Here is a 20,060-nt window from a genome sequence, read left to right on the forward strand (position 1 = left end):
CTGCTCTGCCGCTCCTCTGGGGCCTGCTTCTTCCCCCAGCTCTGATTTCAGGTACAGGTAATGGCTACCAATACATGCACTGTGCTTCCCTACCTGTACGTACTGACATGCACTTTATTGTGCATATATGCATATTTCTGCAGAACGTAGTGCAGAGAGCCATCCCCATCACACAAGCAGCCCCTCTGGCAAACACACACTTGTCTACGGGTATTGTTAATGCACGGGCATCTTCAGCCAGTTTCTCTCTCAGAACCAGCCCTGGAGAACTTAGCAGCTGACAGATGAGTATTTGCTGACTCGAGGGCTCCACCAGGAGGAAAACTAGCCCGGGTCAGCTCTCAGCCTACCAAGACGGATGGGAGTGGTGTCAGCTTGCCAGGGCTGGCTGCGGCTCAGGGTACAGCTACGCACACTATCCTCACCCCACAACTCTGTCCTCCTTTCCAGCAAGAGCTGGGAATTATCACCCACCTACAGAACTCCACAGCTGTTTCATGATGACTGGGAGCATGCCATCAGCTTATATCAAGCATCTGTGGCTACTGTTGATCTGTTTTTCCTCGGACCCACGTTTCTCTGCTTGAAGGAAAACAAGAGGAGTTGCAAAGGTGGCTGTGGATGTTAAAAGCAGGGGTTGGCCTTACTCAAGGCTTCTGAACAGCTGCACCTCAGCCCACAGAAAGTGGCTGGCATGGGGCAAGCAGCAAGGCCTCATGTGGGATGGCAGGGCAGGAGACGATGCTCGAGGACTGCCTGGTGCCACACAGCACTAACCCATCCCAGCAGCACAGGACAGAGCCCACAGCTCCCCTACAGGTGTCCCTTCACAGATGGCAAGGCACAATGCTTCATTTCCTCTGACATCTCCTTGTAGCAGCAGCACGGTGTTCACTCCTGTTGAGTTCGGGCTCCTTCCCGTAGCACTGCTCTTGAACCCAGCAGACTCCAGCACTCCCGGATCATGCCATTCCAGGCACAGGATCTGATGCCTGTTTTTGCTGACCTTCACATGGTTCTGGTTGGCTCGCTCCCCTAGCCTGTCAAGGTCTTGCTGTAGGGTGGCTCTCCCTTCAGAGGTGTCTGCTTCCCCACTTAATTTGGTGTCACCAGCAAACTTCATTGGGGCACATTCAATCCCACCATCCAGACAGTTTATGAAGATACTGAATAGCACAGGGCTTAGTATCAGTCGCTGGGGCACCCCACTCCTAACGGGCTGCCAGCTTGAAGAGAAGACATTGAGATCACAACCTCAGTCAACCACATCTGTCTCCTGAGATCTGGGCATTTTTCCCCAAACAGGCAAACATGTTTTCTGAGACACTGAACTGAGAGGAGTACCAACTGCCCTAAAAGGCAGAGGGCTGCTCCCCTCCAGCTCCAGGTATCAGACACCGCACAGTGAAATTACATTTCTGGAGTCCTTCTTCTTTGAATCTGAAGGACTCCCAAGAGATTTCTCCTTAATCCAGAAAATTCCAGGACAAAAAATGTTCTCTGTTCCCTAGACTGCATACCCTGGAACAAGAAATGGCAAGCTGAGGGCTCACAGAGCACAAGACAGCATACAGGCACAAGTAGCTTTGTCCCAGAAACCATCAGCTAAGAACACCAAGTTTCTCTGCCTTGGCCTAATTTTGTCCTTTTAGACAACAATAAAGCACACAACTAGCAAATAAAGGCACGTTCCTGTTCACATTCAAGTGTTTTTGAGACTACACAGATATTTTACGCGTAAACAGAGTATAAGCTGTGGTCACTTTGGTATCTCATGTACATGTAGAGAATCTGAGCACAGAACAGTTTCATATTTGAACCGTTTGCATACTCTCAGTTGACAGCACTCAAAACAAATGCTTTTTATTTCTTTCAGTGACATCAAAACACTTTCCATTCCTCCAACAACTGAACCATTTACAGCATCTCCAAAATCAATACAGTATTTGCAAAAGGTGCAGGATTTTAACTCTCGATTCCACAGTTCTCTTGCCGTTATAGAACATTACTCAGCAACAGCAGATCTGTTTTTTCTCTGCATTCTCCAGGTTTCCCTCTCTCCCCACAAGTACCTCATGTCAAATGATGCAGGCTCTTCTCTAGGAAAAAAACAAAAAGCTGTCATGCTCATATGCTCGCTACCTATTCCATGATCTTACTGCAGCCAAACAAAAAGTCAGTTTTGCTGCTAATGTTCACAGCAAAGAAAGAGGTTCACTAGGATCTACGCTATCGCAGTGAACCCACTTCATGGAGTGCAGCTACCTGGGGCTATGGCTAATCTGGGCTGGTGGGGAAATAACCCTATACCACCCCCCCAACCACTAAATGCTGCCAGCTCATCTCATGCCAGGTATATTTAAAGCAGCACAAGGTGTTTGCAACAACAGAAAGGACTTATAAAAGCTCTTAAGCAAATTGCTTAATCTTGTGAAAAAATGCTTGAGTTTAATAAGGTAGAACTCTTTGTCTATCTCATGTACACTTATGTCATCCTAGGTAAAAAAAAAAAGCTCTCTATTTGCAAACAATCCACCTGTACATGAATACTACCCCTTCCATTCTGAGTATCACTGCAATATTTTAAGGTTGTCTTCAAATGCTCCATTCTCTGCATGCAGTATAAAGAAACTTACAATCTTGGGGGCACAAACTGGAACGCGCTAAAAAACCAACAGCAGTCCTTTGTAAGATGCTGCCAATCCGTAGTACTTCAAGACTTGTTTCTGAAAGGTTTAATACCTTCCTGCAGAAGCTTTGCTGTGACAATACTTTTAATGGTTCACATTAAACAAACAAGCTGAAGTACCTCCAGTACATTACTGGTGTTTCTCCACAGCTCAAGCAGCATCGTTTGTAGCACCCCAAGGAACCATCCCTTACAACAATATGCCTTCTCCCTCTCATCAGTGCACAACAAAATGGAGGAGAGAACATCCAACCGTCTAGCACAACAGAGAGAGGACAGACAACACCCAGTGCTCGCTGCTCCAGCTGCGCAGCACAGCAGAATCACAAACTGTGTTATAAGGCACTTGTTCATAGAAGCAGTGAAAAACAGCACAAGCCAGAGAACTACAGGATGCGTTTTTTCTCCACGATTAACAGGCTTGCCTTGTCAAGGACCATTCAAGGTCCGCTGACATGCTTGATAACAGCTGCAATACAAAACTCATATATATTGTTTTGTACTCCTACCAACAGCCATCATGTTTGCCAACTGAGTAAAAACTTTTGCAGGTAACAAGGGATAGCTCCTACCCTATTGAACTCATGTCTTCTCAGAGTCCCCTATTACTCTACCTGCAGCAGGACAAAAGGGAAGAGCTTTTACTGTTGATCAGATTTATAAACATGAAAATGTAACCATGAAAATAATTTATAGCAACATATATACATAGAGTGATACCTCATCTGTTTTTCAGACTAAAGTACTACAATATGAAGTAAATAAGCTGCTCGCTTTCTTAAAACACTACTGAAGTCTTTAAAAAAGTAGCAGTACCCAGATCATCTTTAAAGACAGCAGTTACAGCAGATTAACCACGGGAATCTTAAAAAGGCCGTCCTTTTAAAAAGCTTTATAAATTTTTTAAAAAGAACCCCTTTCTCTTTTTTTCTTTTTTTTAAAGACACAGAGCAAAATGCATTTACTCTTAAAAAAAAAAAAAAACAACATGAAAACCCAGGAAAAAATCCCAGTAGACTCCAACTCCAGCAGAGGAAATGGAGACAACTTCACAGCAGAAAGTGAGATGGGGAGAGGGAAACAGTCACTGTTAGTTTGCCAAGGCATCAAAAATCTGCATCCAGAGTGAAAACATTGTCCATTGTTTCTGCCATAACAGCAAAACGTTGATACTCCGAAACTCGCTTCTCAAAGAAATTCGTTTTTCCTTCCAGAGAAATATTCTCCATGAAATCAAAAGGATTTTCCGCATGAAAGACCTGGGGAAAATAAACATCATTACACTGCTGATTCTGAAAAGGTAACAATGCTTAACAACAACAACAACAACAAAAATTCAGATTAGATCATCCCTCACTGTCTTACGCTGTAGAATTTATGGGCACAACGTAGGCAAATCCAGTACTGTGAGCCCCCAGAAGTTTGAAGTTCACTCGTGCAAGGCACTCATCAGCCTTCTATGAGCACAGCACATGAGCACAGCCTAATTTCCCAACAAACCTGCAGAGCAGCTGAAGAGAAACAATGGCCTAAATTGTTCTTGCTCTTTTAAATAGGGAAGCACATATATTAATGTTGCGGTTTCATCTGTCACTCACAGAAGCACAAGCACTAAAAGCAACCTGCTCGCAGGTACGTCAGGAAAGCACCTTGTGCTGACAGCTCTCCTGGGCTGTTCCAGCAGGCCAGCATTTCTGCAGTTTCATCCCTTACCTTCGAGAACCCGAGCTCCATTAGTAACCGGTCTGCGACAAATTCAATATACTGCTTCATCAAAGTGCAATTCATTCCAATCAGACCTACAGGTAATGCCTCTGTGAGAAACTCCTAGAAGTTAAAATACAGATGACATTTAGAGAAATGAAATTTAAGAGGAGAAAAAGGAGAGAAGACACCTGTGTTTCACAGTAACACAATTTGTGATATTCCAGGCTCCCCAGGCAGTTGTCTGAATAAATAACTTGAATCACTAAATTCAACAAGTGCCTTCTGCTTTCAGTAGTTGCCTGTATCTTCCTTTATTTTTAGCACGTTTTTTCTGGAAAAGGTACAAGAATTTTTATTAGTGCTCCCCTTCTTTTTTTTTTCCCACAAGATCCCAAGCTTCAGTGAAAGCTTGAGCTCCAACTTCAACAAAACCTACAGACCAGAGGAGTGGGAGAAGGAATAGATCCAGAAATGTTCAGTTTTCCTTGGCTTCCAGCCATTATAGAACAACAAACCAGAGGACAGTGATACACAGCACTGACCTCAGCCATGTGCATGTTTAGGCACTGCTGCAAGACCTTTCATTGCTGTAAGGCAAGGCCAGGGCATTTGTCATCATCACAGCAGTTAGATGACAACAGAAAAGAAAGAGTAAACTACAATCCTTCAAAACACTCTGCAATGCAGAAACGTGTAGCTGAAGTTGGGTAGCACTTCCTGTGAAGGAACAGCGATATTTTTTAAAGTTAGAACACAGCATTGTGCCCACATCTAGAACAGACCCTGTGCTCTCACAGGGGACAAACAAGTATGCGTATATGAGTAGGGAGAGACAAAGATCCTAAAGGTCAGAGGTAAACCAACTCTTCTCCAAGAGAGAATGCTTTCTTCTATTTGGTTTTTAAGGAAGAAAACAGCCTGCCAGCTTCAGCTTCTCACAGTTACTTGACAGCTGTACCAGGAAGCGTCTGCTTTTTATTATCACAGTTAAGGAACAGCAAAAGGATAGTATAATGCATCAGGGATCCAAGCATTAAATATGAAATTCCAAAAGTTAGAAGTTAATTTATTTTTGCATGTACAGTTCTTGCTGTGCTGCTCATGACGCTGTCCTGGCCAGGCTTACCTGTTCAATTTCAACAGCGTTAACAATGATCTCCCGGACTCTCTCTTCTGATGGTCTGTTCACTAAATAATGGAACATTAGACAAGCAAAATCACAGTGTAGACCCTGAAATAACAGAGAACAACAACAAAGAGAGTTTTTCTGAACTGCACACAGTTTGCTCTTAATTAGAGGCAGCCTCAGTTCAGGTTTCAGCCTCCTACACATTTGATTCTTGACAGTCTTAATGTTACTACATGTACATAAGGGCATTTTTGGGTTAAAAACTCCGTTAGTAACATCTGAAATCCAACACACGCCACACAGACTTGAGAGTTAAAACAAAATCAAGAAGCAAAAAGTTTTTCAAAAAGGCTACGAAATCTGCATTGCTTCAGGTCATGAAGTAGTCCTGAAGCCATATAATTTGGCACACACATCCCTGCCACGGACACATCAGCTGTCTGCTGCAGGGCAGAACCATCAGCAGGATGTGACTGGCTTCTTGGCCAAACCAGTGTGCTTTGCTGATCTGTGCTCCAGGCAGCTTGGCACCTCTAAGAATGAGGAGCAGCTCGAAACCATACTGAGCATTAACCATCTATCTGCTCAGATGCATCAGAAAACACTCATGTTGTAATTTTCCAGTGTAGATTCTTTTACTGTCACTGCTTTTATAACAGTATTTCCTGTTTTTTGACGCAGGTGCTCTGTGTGCACCGTGCCTTACTCTTCATAATTAACAGCTCTGCAGTTGGAAATATGCCAGCGGAGCTCAAAAAACCCTACACCTTTCTGTGTTCAACACTATAGAGAAGAAGTTGTACTGCTGTAAAGGGGAACTTGCATCCCATTCATCTGCAACTCATCTTTCCAATGAATAAATACTTCCTTATTTGAATGGATCAGCTCATGATGGTGACTCACAGAAACAAAAGACACAAGGAAATCAAGGCTGAGGAATTGTTTGGCTATGTTTACCTGTCGTAGCATTTTCTTCAACAAATGTCTCTCAAATTAAAGGCATCTCACAAGATGCTTCCTTTCAAATCAGTTTATCTAACCCACAGAGATTACTTTCATGATGATAAAGCTCTTTATTCTTTTAGACCTTTAAAGTTCTGATAAGTTCAACCATTGGTATTTATCTTGCAAATAAAACTGATCTTGCTGCTTTTTCAGCGCTGACAGTGCCATAAACTGTGTGCTGCCTTACAGACAGGCCTCAGCCATAGGGAACTGCTGCCAGCTGGTAGACAGCAGTGAAAAGAAAGAGCACTTGTGAGGACACTCCCTGACAACTCACCTTCAGTGTGCTGAGATGCACCTCTCAGACACCTCACATCTGCAACTGAAAGGCAGTCTCCGCTAACACAGACCTGCAGTTGCTCCCTCCCAGGAGATTTCATCCTTGTGTAGTAGCATAAGGACATAGAGGGGAACAATATCCGCTGTTTCTTCAGCAGCTCGCCTACAGCTGGCCAGGTGATGGAGGTAGGTGGCTGTCTGCAAGCTCTGGGATCCATAATTGGGGGGAAATGGGAGTGGGACAAGAGACCTTGCCCCCCGGCACTTTCAGCTGGGTTCCACCACACCCAGACATGCATCCCCTACTCACTGCTGGATTCGCTTTTTGACCTGTCCTGCCCAAACGCTACTTCCGTACCCACTCACCTGCTTCATTCTCTTTCTGCTTTTCAGCCTGCTCCATGCTTACCTACCTCCACAGAGGTGACCTGCTCTTGCAAAACTGTGGATTATTTACAAATGCAGTTCTGCCCTTCTCCTTGAAACTCACTTTTCTTCATAGACAATACATAGGACACAATACATTACCTCATCTCTGCTAATAAGTTCATTGGAGAAAGTCAATCCAGGCATCAGGCCCCTCTTCTTCAGCCAAAATATAGCAGCAAATGAACCCGAAAAGAAGATGCCTTCAACTGCAGCAAAGGCAACCACTCTCTCACCTGTTTAACGTAACACATTTTCCGTTAGACATGAAAGAGTGGATTGCCAGTCAGCACAGTGCACCATTTGCATCAAACAGATCAATGCTGGAGGGGAGGTATCTGCTGCCACAACAGGTGCTGCAGCCAACCACATCTTTCAGCAGATCCTATGGCACAGTAGGTCGACACGTGCAACAGCACTTAGCCACAGGCAACCCTAGCAGAACAGAAGCAGGGCACCCACTGAAACTGCCGCAGGAAAATCAGAAGGGAAAGGCCACAAGTGTCAGAGGTGGCTAAGGTATTAGTAAAGCTTTATCTCTTACTCCAAAGAGGCAGGAAAATGGCTGTGTAACTAATATACAGAATGGGGAAAAGCTCCCAGAGATAAACAAAAAAACCTCCACCAAGTCACAAACAAACATTTATGTTATCCCACCTTTCATCCAAGAAAATCACAGCGTTATCAGTCCCAGTTCTTTCTGTTCCCTACAGGAGTGTGTTTCTTAAGACTACAAGACTATCTGATTGCATATGCTCTACTTTAAACAACTCCACAAGATTCCTGAGTATATTCCAATATGCAGAACTTTTGCATTAAATGCTGCTGTCTTTTTTACCACTGAGAACCGCACAGATTTTTGTTTTTAAAAAATAATAATAAAAAACCACCAAATTCCGTCTGTTCCGCTTCCTCAAATGAGATGCAAATGCCACCTGCTGGTTTATCTGAAGAAATTCAAGTTAGGAGAGAGGCACGAAGAGCAACATGCACTTAAAAGTATCACATAAGTTACCACGGAAAGAATTTGTCTGACAACACTGAAACCTCCGTGGTCAGCTCTAGACAGGAGGAGAGATGCGCTGCGTTAAACACTCCCTGGACACCAATATGTTTTTTACTACATTCCACCTGACTAACAATCATATAAGTGAGTTACGCTGAAACAAAATCTCCTGTTAGTGGCACCACGTAATGACTGCGCACACTGAGAGGCTGAGAGTCCACAAAATAAACACAGCAACTGAACCCTCAGCATAAGAAATCAAACACAGCTACCCTGTTGAAGGCCAGCCTTCCAGTCCGGAAGGAAGCACTAAGCGTGCCACTTTCAGATAACGTATCTCACAACCCATATGAGTAAGGCCTGAGCCCCCAGAATGTTTTAATATTGGCTAATTTTCTCAGAAAGATTAAAAAAGCAGAAGAGCAGAAACACACTTTACAAAACTTGGACAGGATGAAGTTTAGAGAGAAGGAATTAAAAATGGAAAGAAAGGAAAAGGACATTGCTTTTTCAGTTAGGGAACCTTCTGATTCCTCGCACACCCCATGCTGACAGGAGCTGAATGAAGGAGATGAGGAGGCTCAACATAAAGCAAGCAAAGCCAGACTAAGGAGGCAGAAGGACACTCCAAGACAGCAGAATCTACCGCTCTGAAAAGAACCACACTCAAAACAAGGGCCGCAAACAATGGATGTTGCAAAACAATGATATGTAGAATTACATTCATTTTCTTAGTCTTGCTGAATCTCACCGTCTCCTACACTTTCTTCAAGTATAGAGGACATTTCTTTTAGAAAATTCACCTGTCTGCCTATCACTCACTTCAGCTACAACACATACTTTAAAGTTAACATTGCAAGCTGAACACTGGCACAGATGTCCTGCACCTATGCTGATGGAAACTGACTTAGTGACCCAGCTCTGAGATGAGACACGATAGCTGGAAACCTAGTCACAACAGTAAGCCAGAAAAGAGAGAGAGAGAGATGACTCTTGAATCTTTTTCATAATGTTGTAAAAAAAATGCTATCATCACACACAAATTTGTCTATCTGAGTGTGCGCACAAAGAAAGCCTGGACTTGAAAGACTTCAGCTGTTCAGTTCTTAACACTGGAGTTCAAAATAGGAACCAACTGGAACTGACAATCAAAAGTCCTAGAAAACAAGACCTACCTTAGAAAAAATTGAAGAAATTAAGGTTGTTTAGTATGAAGTAAAAAAAAAAAAAGCATAGCATTCTAGTGGGCACTGCTATTAATATATTGCTTTATCAGAAGATGAAAAGAAACAGAAGTTAACTTCCAGTTCTTCAGCTAAACCAGCGACCCACAAGATACTGTGCCATCCGTGAAGAATTTCACGTTGCATTTCAGGGATGCAGCTCACTCCCACAAGACTGCTTTGTGATGTGCAACAGAAACAAGTTTTTAAGAAGGTACACACCAAAAGTTGATTCTCTGTCTTCAATCCACTTCAGAGCCCAGTCTGCTTTCTTCTTGACACAAGGCATTGTTTCAATAGCATTAAATAAAAAATCCCTACAAAAGAAAAGAACATCAGAATTATAAAGTAAAGAAGGGATTTATGTTTATCTGTCCTGACTGTCTCCACCAGACAGTGGAACCCAATACGCTATGAGCTCTGAACTAACCCAGGTAAGAATTCCTGCCCTGAAGGGTTGATGATGGCTGAGAACAAGAGGCAGAACAGGGAGGCAGATGTGCAGAAAGTGGTGTACCCAAGGTCTCAGAGGAGCTGCAGAGCTCCAATCCCAGTGGGACCATCCACCAGACTCTGCTGGCTCTCAGACCAAGACAGACAGCAGCCTGACCCTGCTCAAGGTGATAACCCTCATCTCCCCCAGTTCCACAAAAGGAACCAGACAGTTCCCACAAGCACAAGTTCTGCTCCCATGCTAGGCACCTCAAAGAAAACCTTGCAGTCCTGCTAGCCCTATACTGTGCAGGACACTATTTCAAGACATAGGGTATCACTGTGGGAAACCAAGCTCTGTCTGACCATCACTACAGTGGCATTTCTGATGGAAAGTACTTTTTTTCAAACGTATTAACATTTCCACTAGGCACATCTCCAGACCACAAAGGTGCAGGGGCTCTCCAAAGGAACCAGCACTTTAAAAATAAGTCTCTCAAGTTGCATGGAAAAGCAATGATGATAAAAAAAGCTGAAAGGATGCAAGGCATTGATCAACATATGTTACAAACACCAGTTGCAAGCACCTCAGGAGCACAATAACCGCAAGGAGGCTGTTTAATGCTTAACAGAGTTTCAAACAGTCTGCATTCCCCGCAATCACAGCTTGATACAAATATTAACCAGCCTTCTGAACACTCCTATGGAAAGTCATCGGTCACTAATACTTCGGGGGCCAGGAGTGATGGACCAGAAGGCTTTAAGGAAGCTCCCCAGTAAGTCGATGTGACAAAACTGTTACCACCCAGCCACAGTGCCACTGGACTAGCAAAAAGATTTCCTTTGGGTCTGCAGCACGTTCAGAGACTTACCTTTTCTCAGGATCTTTGATGTAAGTGTCTATAAGCAAGCTGTACATCTCCGAGTGGACATTCTCAATGAGAATCTGGAAGCCATAGAAACAACGAGCTTCTGGGATCTGCACCTCCTGACTAAAGCGTGCCACCTACCAAAACCAAAAAGCATGACAGTGAGTACAGAAAAACTGGTCCTGCAGGAGCCTAGGAGGAGAGACAACAGATCCGTGCCGCAGAGAAGGGATGAGAGCAATTCAGCCCTACTTTATTAACAGATATGTCAATAGGATAGGTGTGATGCAGAATCAAATACAGAAAGCCAGCTGGAAGTGAACACACCTGCTGCAGATATTGTGTAAGAAGTGCAGTTATGTGTGATGGCACAGACAGGAAGAAAAGAGCAAAATGCTGCAACAGTAAAAGCTTCATAGAGAACAAAGCCTCACATCATCTGTTCACCATTAAAAAGTAAATAGCATGACATGTTCATGCAATATATATATATATTATCACATATTCTGTGTTACAGATATTTAAGATCTAAAATGAGTATTTCCAGCCTAACGACTGCCTGCAGCGAGACATTCTGCAGCCCAGCAGAGATTTCAGCAGAAAGGTTTCCCCACCGTTTTAACAGCACCCACCTGTATGCCTGAAATATTCCAGGATGCCATTTAGAGAGAGCAAAATGAGTTTTACCAAAATAAAGAACACAGAGCATGGCACAGCACAACCCCCCTGCTACTTCTCATCTAATACAGGTATGTGAAGAAGCATGGGTTCTATTAATTCACCAATAACTGCAAATGAACATAGTCAGGCAGAAGGCTGAGCTTCAAAACTGTGTTCAAGAGACATCAGTCAGAGTCCTGCTGACAACAGTGGCTCCGACGTATCTCAGACAATGAGCAGAACAAGCTGCTTATTTCCTTTGGCAAAGGTGAGACGATGGGAAGAAAATATACTCATTTAACAATCTTATGCATTAATATGAGAAAACCAAAATGAAAAGCCAACAACTAATTAAGTAAGTATTCGAACTGCAAGATTTTCTCACCAGGTTTTCATTTACAATTCCATCACTGGCTGCAAAGAAGGCGAGAACATGAGAGATAAAGTACTTTTCATCTGCTTTCAGCTTGTTCCAGTGAGGAAGGTCCTTTGATAAATCAACCTAACGAAACGAAAAAAAAAAAAAAAAAAAGAGTTACCATCCCTTTGTGCTTGTCATTCTGTCGAACAAAAGCAGCCTCGTGAAACTACTGAGACAGAGCTTTGGCACTGGCTTTCACTACCTTTGCAGGTAGAGAATTTAAATACGTGTGAATATAAAGCACAACAAACCACTGCAGTACTGCTGTCTCTCTGCCACAGCAACATCCTGTGTTTGTTCTGCAGTTTACACTTTTGTAATTCAATAGATATTGTTTTTTATTCCACATTATAAATCAGATTTTGAAAAGCATGAGTGTCTTACTGGCATGAGTATGAACACGTATCAACAAGCAGATCTTGCTCTGAGACATTTACAAACTTGAAATAAATGCCGGTACTGCAAGAAACTGCGTGTCCAAGCGTGACAAAAGAAGCACCAATGTTGCCTTTGACAGGTACTCAGCCTCCATCCCACCCCAGAACAGCACTGTTAGATACTGTGTAACTGCACTGCCTGTGACACCTGGCCCTCACCATGGCAGAAAACCACAAGCTCCTTAGCAATGGCCTTTTTTCTTTGTCCATCTGTTTCTGAGGGATTTCCAAGCCACAGCAGCAGTTAAGCAGGGCCAGATGGGAAAACTGCAGCAAGGCCTACAAAAGCTCTTAGATTTGTATGTGTGTGCGTATAATTTATGTACAAATATATATGCACGCTCATGCATAAATACACACTCAAACCAATTCTACGTCTTACTTTCCAATTCATTTGGAAACGTGCTGACAAATGGTAGGACAGGGGAAGAAGGAACCAGTGATACAGTAAGAGTAGTGCTACTCAGGCAGGAGTTTCAGTGCTTCATAACTGTTTAAATCAACCTCAACTGACAGCAGACAGCAGCCTCCCCTGCAGGCAATGGAATGAAGTCTACATAGTACTGCTACCCCAGGATGCTTTCTGGGCTATTTAGAGACTGTCATTCCTCAGCAGCTGCAGACTTCTGCTCACAAATGAACAAAGACTGCAGAAGCTTTGAGCTGCAACAAGCTGCTCACCTGGCAGGTAATCCATGCAAATCCAGAAGTCTCCATTGCTGCGAGTACAGTGAACTAAGTACTGCTCAGGCCTTAGTCAGTCTCAGGGAAAATGAGATGTCCTAACTCACAGTCAGTTCCAGCATGGTGACGAGCATCTAACCAGGGCACCTGGGAGTAAATTATCTGCACTGCTAGCAAGTATTCCTGATTATCACCACCCTTCTGAAAAATAAGTGCCTAATATTAAGGAGCAGCATTCTCATGAAATTGCTCAGAACGAGCAAGGAGGTAGCTGCAGACACAGTGACCACAGCAGGTCACAGGCTGACGCAGGCTCCCTCTATACCCAGAAAAGTGCCCCAGAATACAATTCCACCTCATCCTAAACCAAACACTCAAACCTGGCCAGCCGAACCACCCGATGGAAGCAGCTTTCCTTCCACTGTCCCTGAAGGGAGTTCTACTCTGGCGCGGGCATCTCACGATCAATAAAACTAACTTCAACCCGTACAAAACACAAGCCAGCAGGAGAGCTAAGAATGAGACTCCAGGCTCCGTGCCGCAGAGCTCACCTCTTCTGCCGTCCAAAAGGAGGCCTGGGCCTGTTTGTACATCTTCCATATGTCCGGGTGCTGGATGGGGAAGATGACGAACCGACGGGGATTTTTCCTGAGAAGAGGCTCCTCATGAGGTTTCAAGCCATTTTCAGCTGCAGTTGGAGAGGAGCTCTGAAGATAAAGCACAGTCCTGGTTAAGGCTGCCGTTACTATCCCCTGCTTTTCCCTCTATCACAAAAATACAGCTCAAAAGCCCCCTGTATCAGGTAGACACTCACCCGCTCCCCACAGGCAGCTGCATCACCCTTCTCAGGGGTGCTCGCCCCTTTGCCCTCCATGCGTGCCCTGCTCGGGAGGCAGTGCTGCCTTCCTGCCCCGCTCTGTCCTGCACCACTCACACCAACCAGCCCCTGAGCAGCTGCACCTCTTGAGTGCCAAAGGGAACGCCTTTCTGCAGTACAAGGAGGAAACTGCAGCTGCACATGCACTGCCCCCCCAAAAAAGATATCATCAAACACGGTGGGGATGCACGCAAGGTGACAGCGCTGCCTCAAGGCTGGCCTGCACCTGGCATCAAAAATCCCCATCCTGCTCCCTAACCCCACCGTAATGTTCCTGAGCCATTCAAAAACCATCACATGGGGCCCATCGTGTAGAATGATAACCTGGAAAATCCTTCTGCTGTATAGAAGTGGAAGGGGGACACAGCAGGAGAACTGGAAACCAACACTGAGGCAAGAGCGTGTGTGCTTTTCCCAGTGGCCTCTAACAGCACGCCAGCAGTGCTGTCAGTACACAGCACAGAAAGGTAACAGAAGAAGCAGACCACGAAGTAGTGCATACAGTCTGGAGAGTCTCAGTGGCAGGGAAGTAGAGGATGGCTTCCAGGAGCAAAAGGCTCACGGTGAGAGCTCCCTGAGAAGGACCATACTGCAGAACTGGGAAGTGATACCAGTTTAAAAAATAGTTTTAATTTTAAAAAATATAAGAACAAGGAAGAATTAGGCCGCAGAGAACACACCGTGCTGGGAACTCCCTCTCAGTGCATCCCCCATATCATCTAAGCTCTTCTGAGGATAGGGTTTTGCACACGTGCTCTATACCTGCATTCACAGCAGGCAACTCCCGCTGTGACACGGTGCTGTCCCTCAGTTCTGAACTCCATTCCTACAAGCAAAAATTTTATCAGAGTAATACTTGCCACCTAGCCTGTTTGTTAACTTGGTACATCTCTTGGTACAATCCAGCTGACCCTCCAATTTCGATTTCTGAGGTACTGTAGATGCTGACCGCTGCCAGGGCTCCCGTTGCTGTCCCCTTGCACTACAAGAGCATGATACAGTTCCAGTCCTGCTTTTTTGACCCCAAGAAAGCAGCGGGGATACGCAGAGCTGGGGAGGTAACCTTCACACAGCCTGTACACATCCTGCTTCCATTCAGCATCCCGGGTCCTTTCCTTAATCTCAAGGTGGTGCTCAAAGCACAGTCGGCACTTGCTATAACAACAAGGAGCATCCAGGCTACCAGACTAGAACGTGCTGCTTTCTGCTCAGACACCAAGAGGTGAGGCTGGCAGGCACAGCCTGAGCTCTGCCCAAGCAGGGACAGCTGCAGCAGGTTGCTAAGGGCAGTGTCCAGTTGGCAGTCTGAGCATCTCCAGTGATGAAAACTCCACAACCTCCCTGTGCAACCTGTGCCAGTATTCGGCCACCTCAACAGCAAGAAAGTGGATCTTTAATGCACAAGTGGAACCTCCTGTACTTCAGTTCATGCCCACTGCCTCCTGCCCTGTCACTGGCACCACTGAGATGAGTCTGGCTCCATCTCCTCCGTTCTCACCCACCAGGCTGAGCAGTCCCAGCTCTCCCAGCCTCACTGTGTATAACAGAGGCTCCACCCCTCATCCCCAGCCTTTTGCCAGACAAACTCCAGTTATTCTGCAACTGCTGCAGGTAAGTGCTGCTGTTTAAGTCAACAAACCCAACAGATAACTAAGATTGCCTAGTGGTACTGAGATTCTCTCCATGAATTTCAAATTCAGCACACCAGGAAAATATTAGTATATACACACAGAAAATCACTGCCTTGCAGCAATAACTGCTAGGCTATGTATGCAAGTATCTCAAAGAATCATAGAACAGTTTGGGTAGGAAGGGACTTTTAAGATCATCCAGTTCCAACCCCCTGCTATAAGCAGGGACACCTCCCTCTAGACCAGGTTGCTCAAAGCCCCACCCAGCCTGGCCTTGAATGCACTCAGGGAGGGGGAATTCACAACCTCACTGGGCAACCTGTTCCAGTGTCTCACCACCCTCACAATAAAGACTTTATTCCTAATATCAAATCTAAATCTATTCTCTTCCAGTTTAAAGCCATTTCCCCTCATCCTGTTGCTACCTGCCCTTATAAAAAGTCCCTTCAGCAGCTTTCCTGCAGGCCCCCTTCAGGTACTGGAAGGCCGCTATAAGGTCTCCTTGGAGCCTTGTCTTCTCCAGGCTGAAGAGCCCCAGCTCTCTCAGCCTGGCCTCATAGGGGAGGTGCTCCAGCCCTCTGATCATCTTCGTGGCTCCAACAGCTCCATGTCCTTCTTGTGTTGGGGTCCCCAGAACTGGCCACAGTACTCCAGGTAGCGTCTCACAAGAGCAGAGTAGAGGGGCAGAATCACCTCCCTCGACCTGCTGGTCACGCTTCTCTTGGTGCAATCCTGGATACGGTTGGCCTTCTGGGCTGCAAGCGCACATTGCCAGCTCATGTTGAGTCTTTCATCATCTGAAACTCCCAAATCCTTCTCCTCAGAGCTGCTCTCAAGCCACTCTCCACCCAGCCTGTATCTGTGCTTGGGATTGCCCCAGCCCAGGCACAGGACCTTGCACTTGGCCTTGCTGAACTTCATGAGGTTGGCATAGGCCCTCCTCTCAAGCCTGTCCAGGTCCCTCTGGATCACATCCCTTCCCTCTAGTGTGTCAGCTGCACCACTCATCTTGGTGTTGTCTGCAAACTTGCTGAGAGTGCTCTTGATCCCACTGTCTGTGTTGCCTACAAAGATGTTAAATAGCACCGGTCCCAGCACTGATTTCAGCTACATGCCCTGCATCAGCTACAGCAAAGGAAGAAAAAAGAGGAGCACTGGCAGGGCTGGCACTGTGATACAACACATCCACGTCTGAAAAAGCCCTTGAGATGCTCGAGAAAGGATGCCTTCCACACCACAATGTAAGCATGGGTCCCTGAAGGCACAGGGCAGCTCTGGGCAGCGGAGGCTCCATCTGCAGCAGGTGGGTTTCCCTGACCAGGGAGATTGCCTGCAGTCCAGGTAGACAGCATCAGCCCGGGTGCCGGGTGCGCAGCACAGCACCTGGTGGTTCTGCACCTCAGAGGGAACAGCACAGCTCTGCTAAATTGTTTCTGGCAGTTCAGAGTAAACCGACTAAACTGGGGATACAGCACAACACTATTTAAATAAATAAGCATGTGTATATACATATATTTCAGGCTTGTATTTAATACAGCTCATCCCAGTTTCCATCAGCTTGGGTACTGCTGGAACCCAGCTTTTAGGAGGACCAGGTGTGTTTCTCCCCCGTACACCTTTAGCCACACGCCCTCAGGCCCAGCTGTGCACACCTTGTCCTGAGGACGCAGAAAGGGCCTCGGGCAGCTCAGGGCAGAACCCTTCTGGCCCACAGGGGTAAGGAGGAGAGGACTCTCCCTCCCGTTTCCTTGCACACGGAGGCGGGCTCCGCCCCGCCCGCAGGTAGCGCGGAGCCCGGCCCGGCCCGGCCCAAGCCGCGCGGGGAGCCCACCGAACCCCGAGGCCGGGCCGGAGCCTGGGGCCGCCGCGCTGTTCGTTGTGTAAGCACTCCGCAGTCACGCAGCGCCCAACGCAGCCTGCCGCAACCCGCCCGCCCGCCAGGCTTAGCGCCCAGCCCGGCCTTACCCGCTCCGGCTCGGCCGCCTCCTGCAGGGCCGCTCGCCCCCGGCGCTCCCCCATGCCCGCGGCGACTGGGCCGCAGGAGCGCCGGCTGAGGGCGGAACGGCCGCGGCCGCCCCTCCTCCTCGAGGCGGGGCCCGGCAAGCAGCGGCGGCGGCACGGCCTCCTCCCGGCCCAGCCTTTACTCCGGCCTTGACCCGGGCGCGGCGTTCCCCGGCCGCGCCGAGCCCTACCTTCGGCAGATGTGCCGCAGCCACCGAGCTTCGGCGGCGTTACAGCGCTGACAACCAGCAGGGACGGTTACTAAGATAACATTCTTAGCTGGCGCTCATGCATTGCCTCTACTTGCTTGCAGGAGCCTGAGAGAGCAAGCAGCGTGAGTGAAAGCACTGCTAAAGTGTTTCCGTCATTTATTGCAAATCACATCTTCAAACAGAAATTTCTGTAAGAGACTGTAATTGCCAGAGTTCATTTCTTCCTTGTCTCCATGCTGGCCAGGCCCTTGGGCTCCAGTTCCCTTAGATGCACAAGTCATTTGTCAACGCAATCCCAGGGAGGTGAGAAAGAAAAAAGAAAAGCTCTGCTCCATGCAGTAGGGCCTGGTTTGGCACAAGAGTTTGAAATCAGACATATCTGAAAGCAAACACCAGTAAGAGAGAAAAACAGTTTAAGAGCACCCAAGACAGTTAGCCGACACAGATCCAGGACTGAGCCCCTCTATAAAGGTAGAGAGAAGCACTTGAAGTGCCAGGGAGGGACACTTGAGGAAGAGGTGGAGGACGTGGAGGTCTGATGTTCCTCATGGAGAAGAGTCCACGCTCACTGCACCATCCCCATCGCTGCTGCTTGGTGCTTGAGTCCAAGTGCCGGCCAAACATCCCCAGCTGACTCCCAGCCATGGAAAGGTCCATATACGAACAATTATGAGCTTCAAATTATTTGTGTATCATTTCCAAGATGGTACCCCCATAGGTTTTGTTAGCTTTGTCATGAAAAGTTTTTTGTTTTTCTTTTTAAAAAGGCATTTGGGACATCTCACAGATGCCACAGAGCAGCTGAGATCTCCCCTTTCCACTAGTTTCCAGGGCAAAATTCTTAAGCGTGAGAACTGGGAGCTGGAACACGTATTCGATTCTTCTGGACCGTATCTACCTTGGTGGCTTTTTTATTCCTTCAGCCCTCTAGGAGGAGCTCAAGGATGGGGGTTAGGAAGCCTCAGTGGTGAGATCTGCACAGCAGGGTGACTGCGCTGGTCCTGAGCAGTTTGGTTTCCTTAAATGGAGTTTTCTGACAAGAAACACATACCTAAGCATCACATTACTAAACAGTGTACCAGAACATATAGCAAGCATAAAATGAGAAAATACAGTTTTATACTAACACTTGCTGTTACCTGGCTACTGCTCTTTTTGAGTCAGCTTTGAAGTCTTATTACCCACACATACCCATACATCCTGCATCCACATTCAACTACAGCTTCATTCTTTCTCGATCCAGAGCAAATGATGAGAGGAACTCTGAGTTGGAGCAAGCCCAAACAACCCATCAACACCAACAATTACACTGGGGCATCCAATACACTGCTGATATCCCAGGAACTCATGCTTCCCCCTCAACAAGAGCAAGCACCAAAACTCAAGTACCAATCATATTATTTAGTAACACTGACCTGCCTATCGATGGTTCCAGATCTCTGCCCCAACCCAGGCATCCCCAAATAAGGGACTGCCCTTGAAAAGGTTTTCTAAACCTAAACCGTACCAACAATTCATGTAATTAAAAACAGAAAGGAGTTTGAATATTTGGGGATAATTTCTTAAAAGACGCACTTTCCCTTCTACAGATGCACAGCAAACACCTATTGACATAGTGCCTGAAGAATAATACATGGAGCAAAAACATGGCAAAGGACGTGTACCATGAAAGAAGATTAAAAAAGCAGCAGTTGGTTCTTCTTGCATCTTCACAAGAATCCACCAACTTCTGTCACCTTCATATAAATTAATTACATAATGTACATGATACTGAAACATGGAAAAGCACTTGTGGAATAGTAAAATAGTTTACGCTCAGATTAAATACATGTATGTAGTACTACGCATGTTTTTGCAAGACAAAAGATTACCAAGGCATACCGGTACTGTCCTATTTAAAACATCACCGAGGTGGACGGCGTGTTTTCCTCCCGCTTCAGCTCCTAACCCACTTGGTGGCACAGCAGCTGAACTCAGGGTTGTATCTGCACTTTCTCAGGACAGCACACAAGCGCCAACACAGTTCCTCTCATCATTTGCTCTGGACCAAGAAATGGAATCCATGGTGCTCATGTTCACCAAACTTTCGTAGACATCTCCTGAAAGCGCAGGAGCATTATCCAGAGGAGCAGGACACAGAACTGCAGAGCAAGAAGTCCCCAGAATTTAACAACTATAACATCCAAAATGCAGTCATCATCACAGCTTGGGCTACAATGCCTCTTCCCTCCCTCCCCCTAAAAATACTATTTATTTTGAGAATACCTATCTGTATTTTAAAAACACTTTATAGAGATCACATTTTATATAAAGAATGCTGTTTCAGGTAGATGGAAAAAAATTCATTTATAAATCAAATCTTCCTAGCTGAA

The 20,060-nt window shown here is 46.0% G+C and overlaps 1 protein-coding gene across 1 annotated transcript; it reads right to left on the reverse strand.

Moving 5' to 3' along the window:
- On the reverse strand, window positions 1,823-17,585 carry RRM2B (ribonucleotide reductase regulatory TP53 inducible subunit M2B). The gene is made up of 9 exons (XM_021385559.1): window positions 17,441-17,585; window positions 13,519-13,674; window positions 11,811-11,927; window positions 10,769-10,902; window positions 9,687-9,781; window positions 7,338-7,471; window positions 5,523-5,627; window positions 4,403-4,516; window positions 1,823-3,948 (listed from the first exon to the last, which is right to left on the reverse strand). Exons 1-9 carry the CDS (start codon window positions 17,492-17,494, stop codon window positions 3,796-3,798), a joined length of 1,062 nt encoding a protein of 353 aa, XP_021241234.1. The 5' UTR covers window positions 17,495-17,585; the 3' UTR covers window positions 1,823-3,795.

This window comes from Numida meleagris, chromosome 2 (genome assembly GCF_002078875.1).
Source record: "Numida meleagris isolate 19003 breed g44 Domestic line chromosome 2, NumMel1.0, whole genome shotgun sequence".
Lineage (NCBI taxonomy): Eukaryota > Metazoa > Chordata > Aves > Galliformes > Numididae > Numida > Numida meleagris.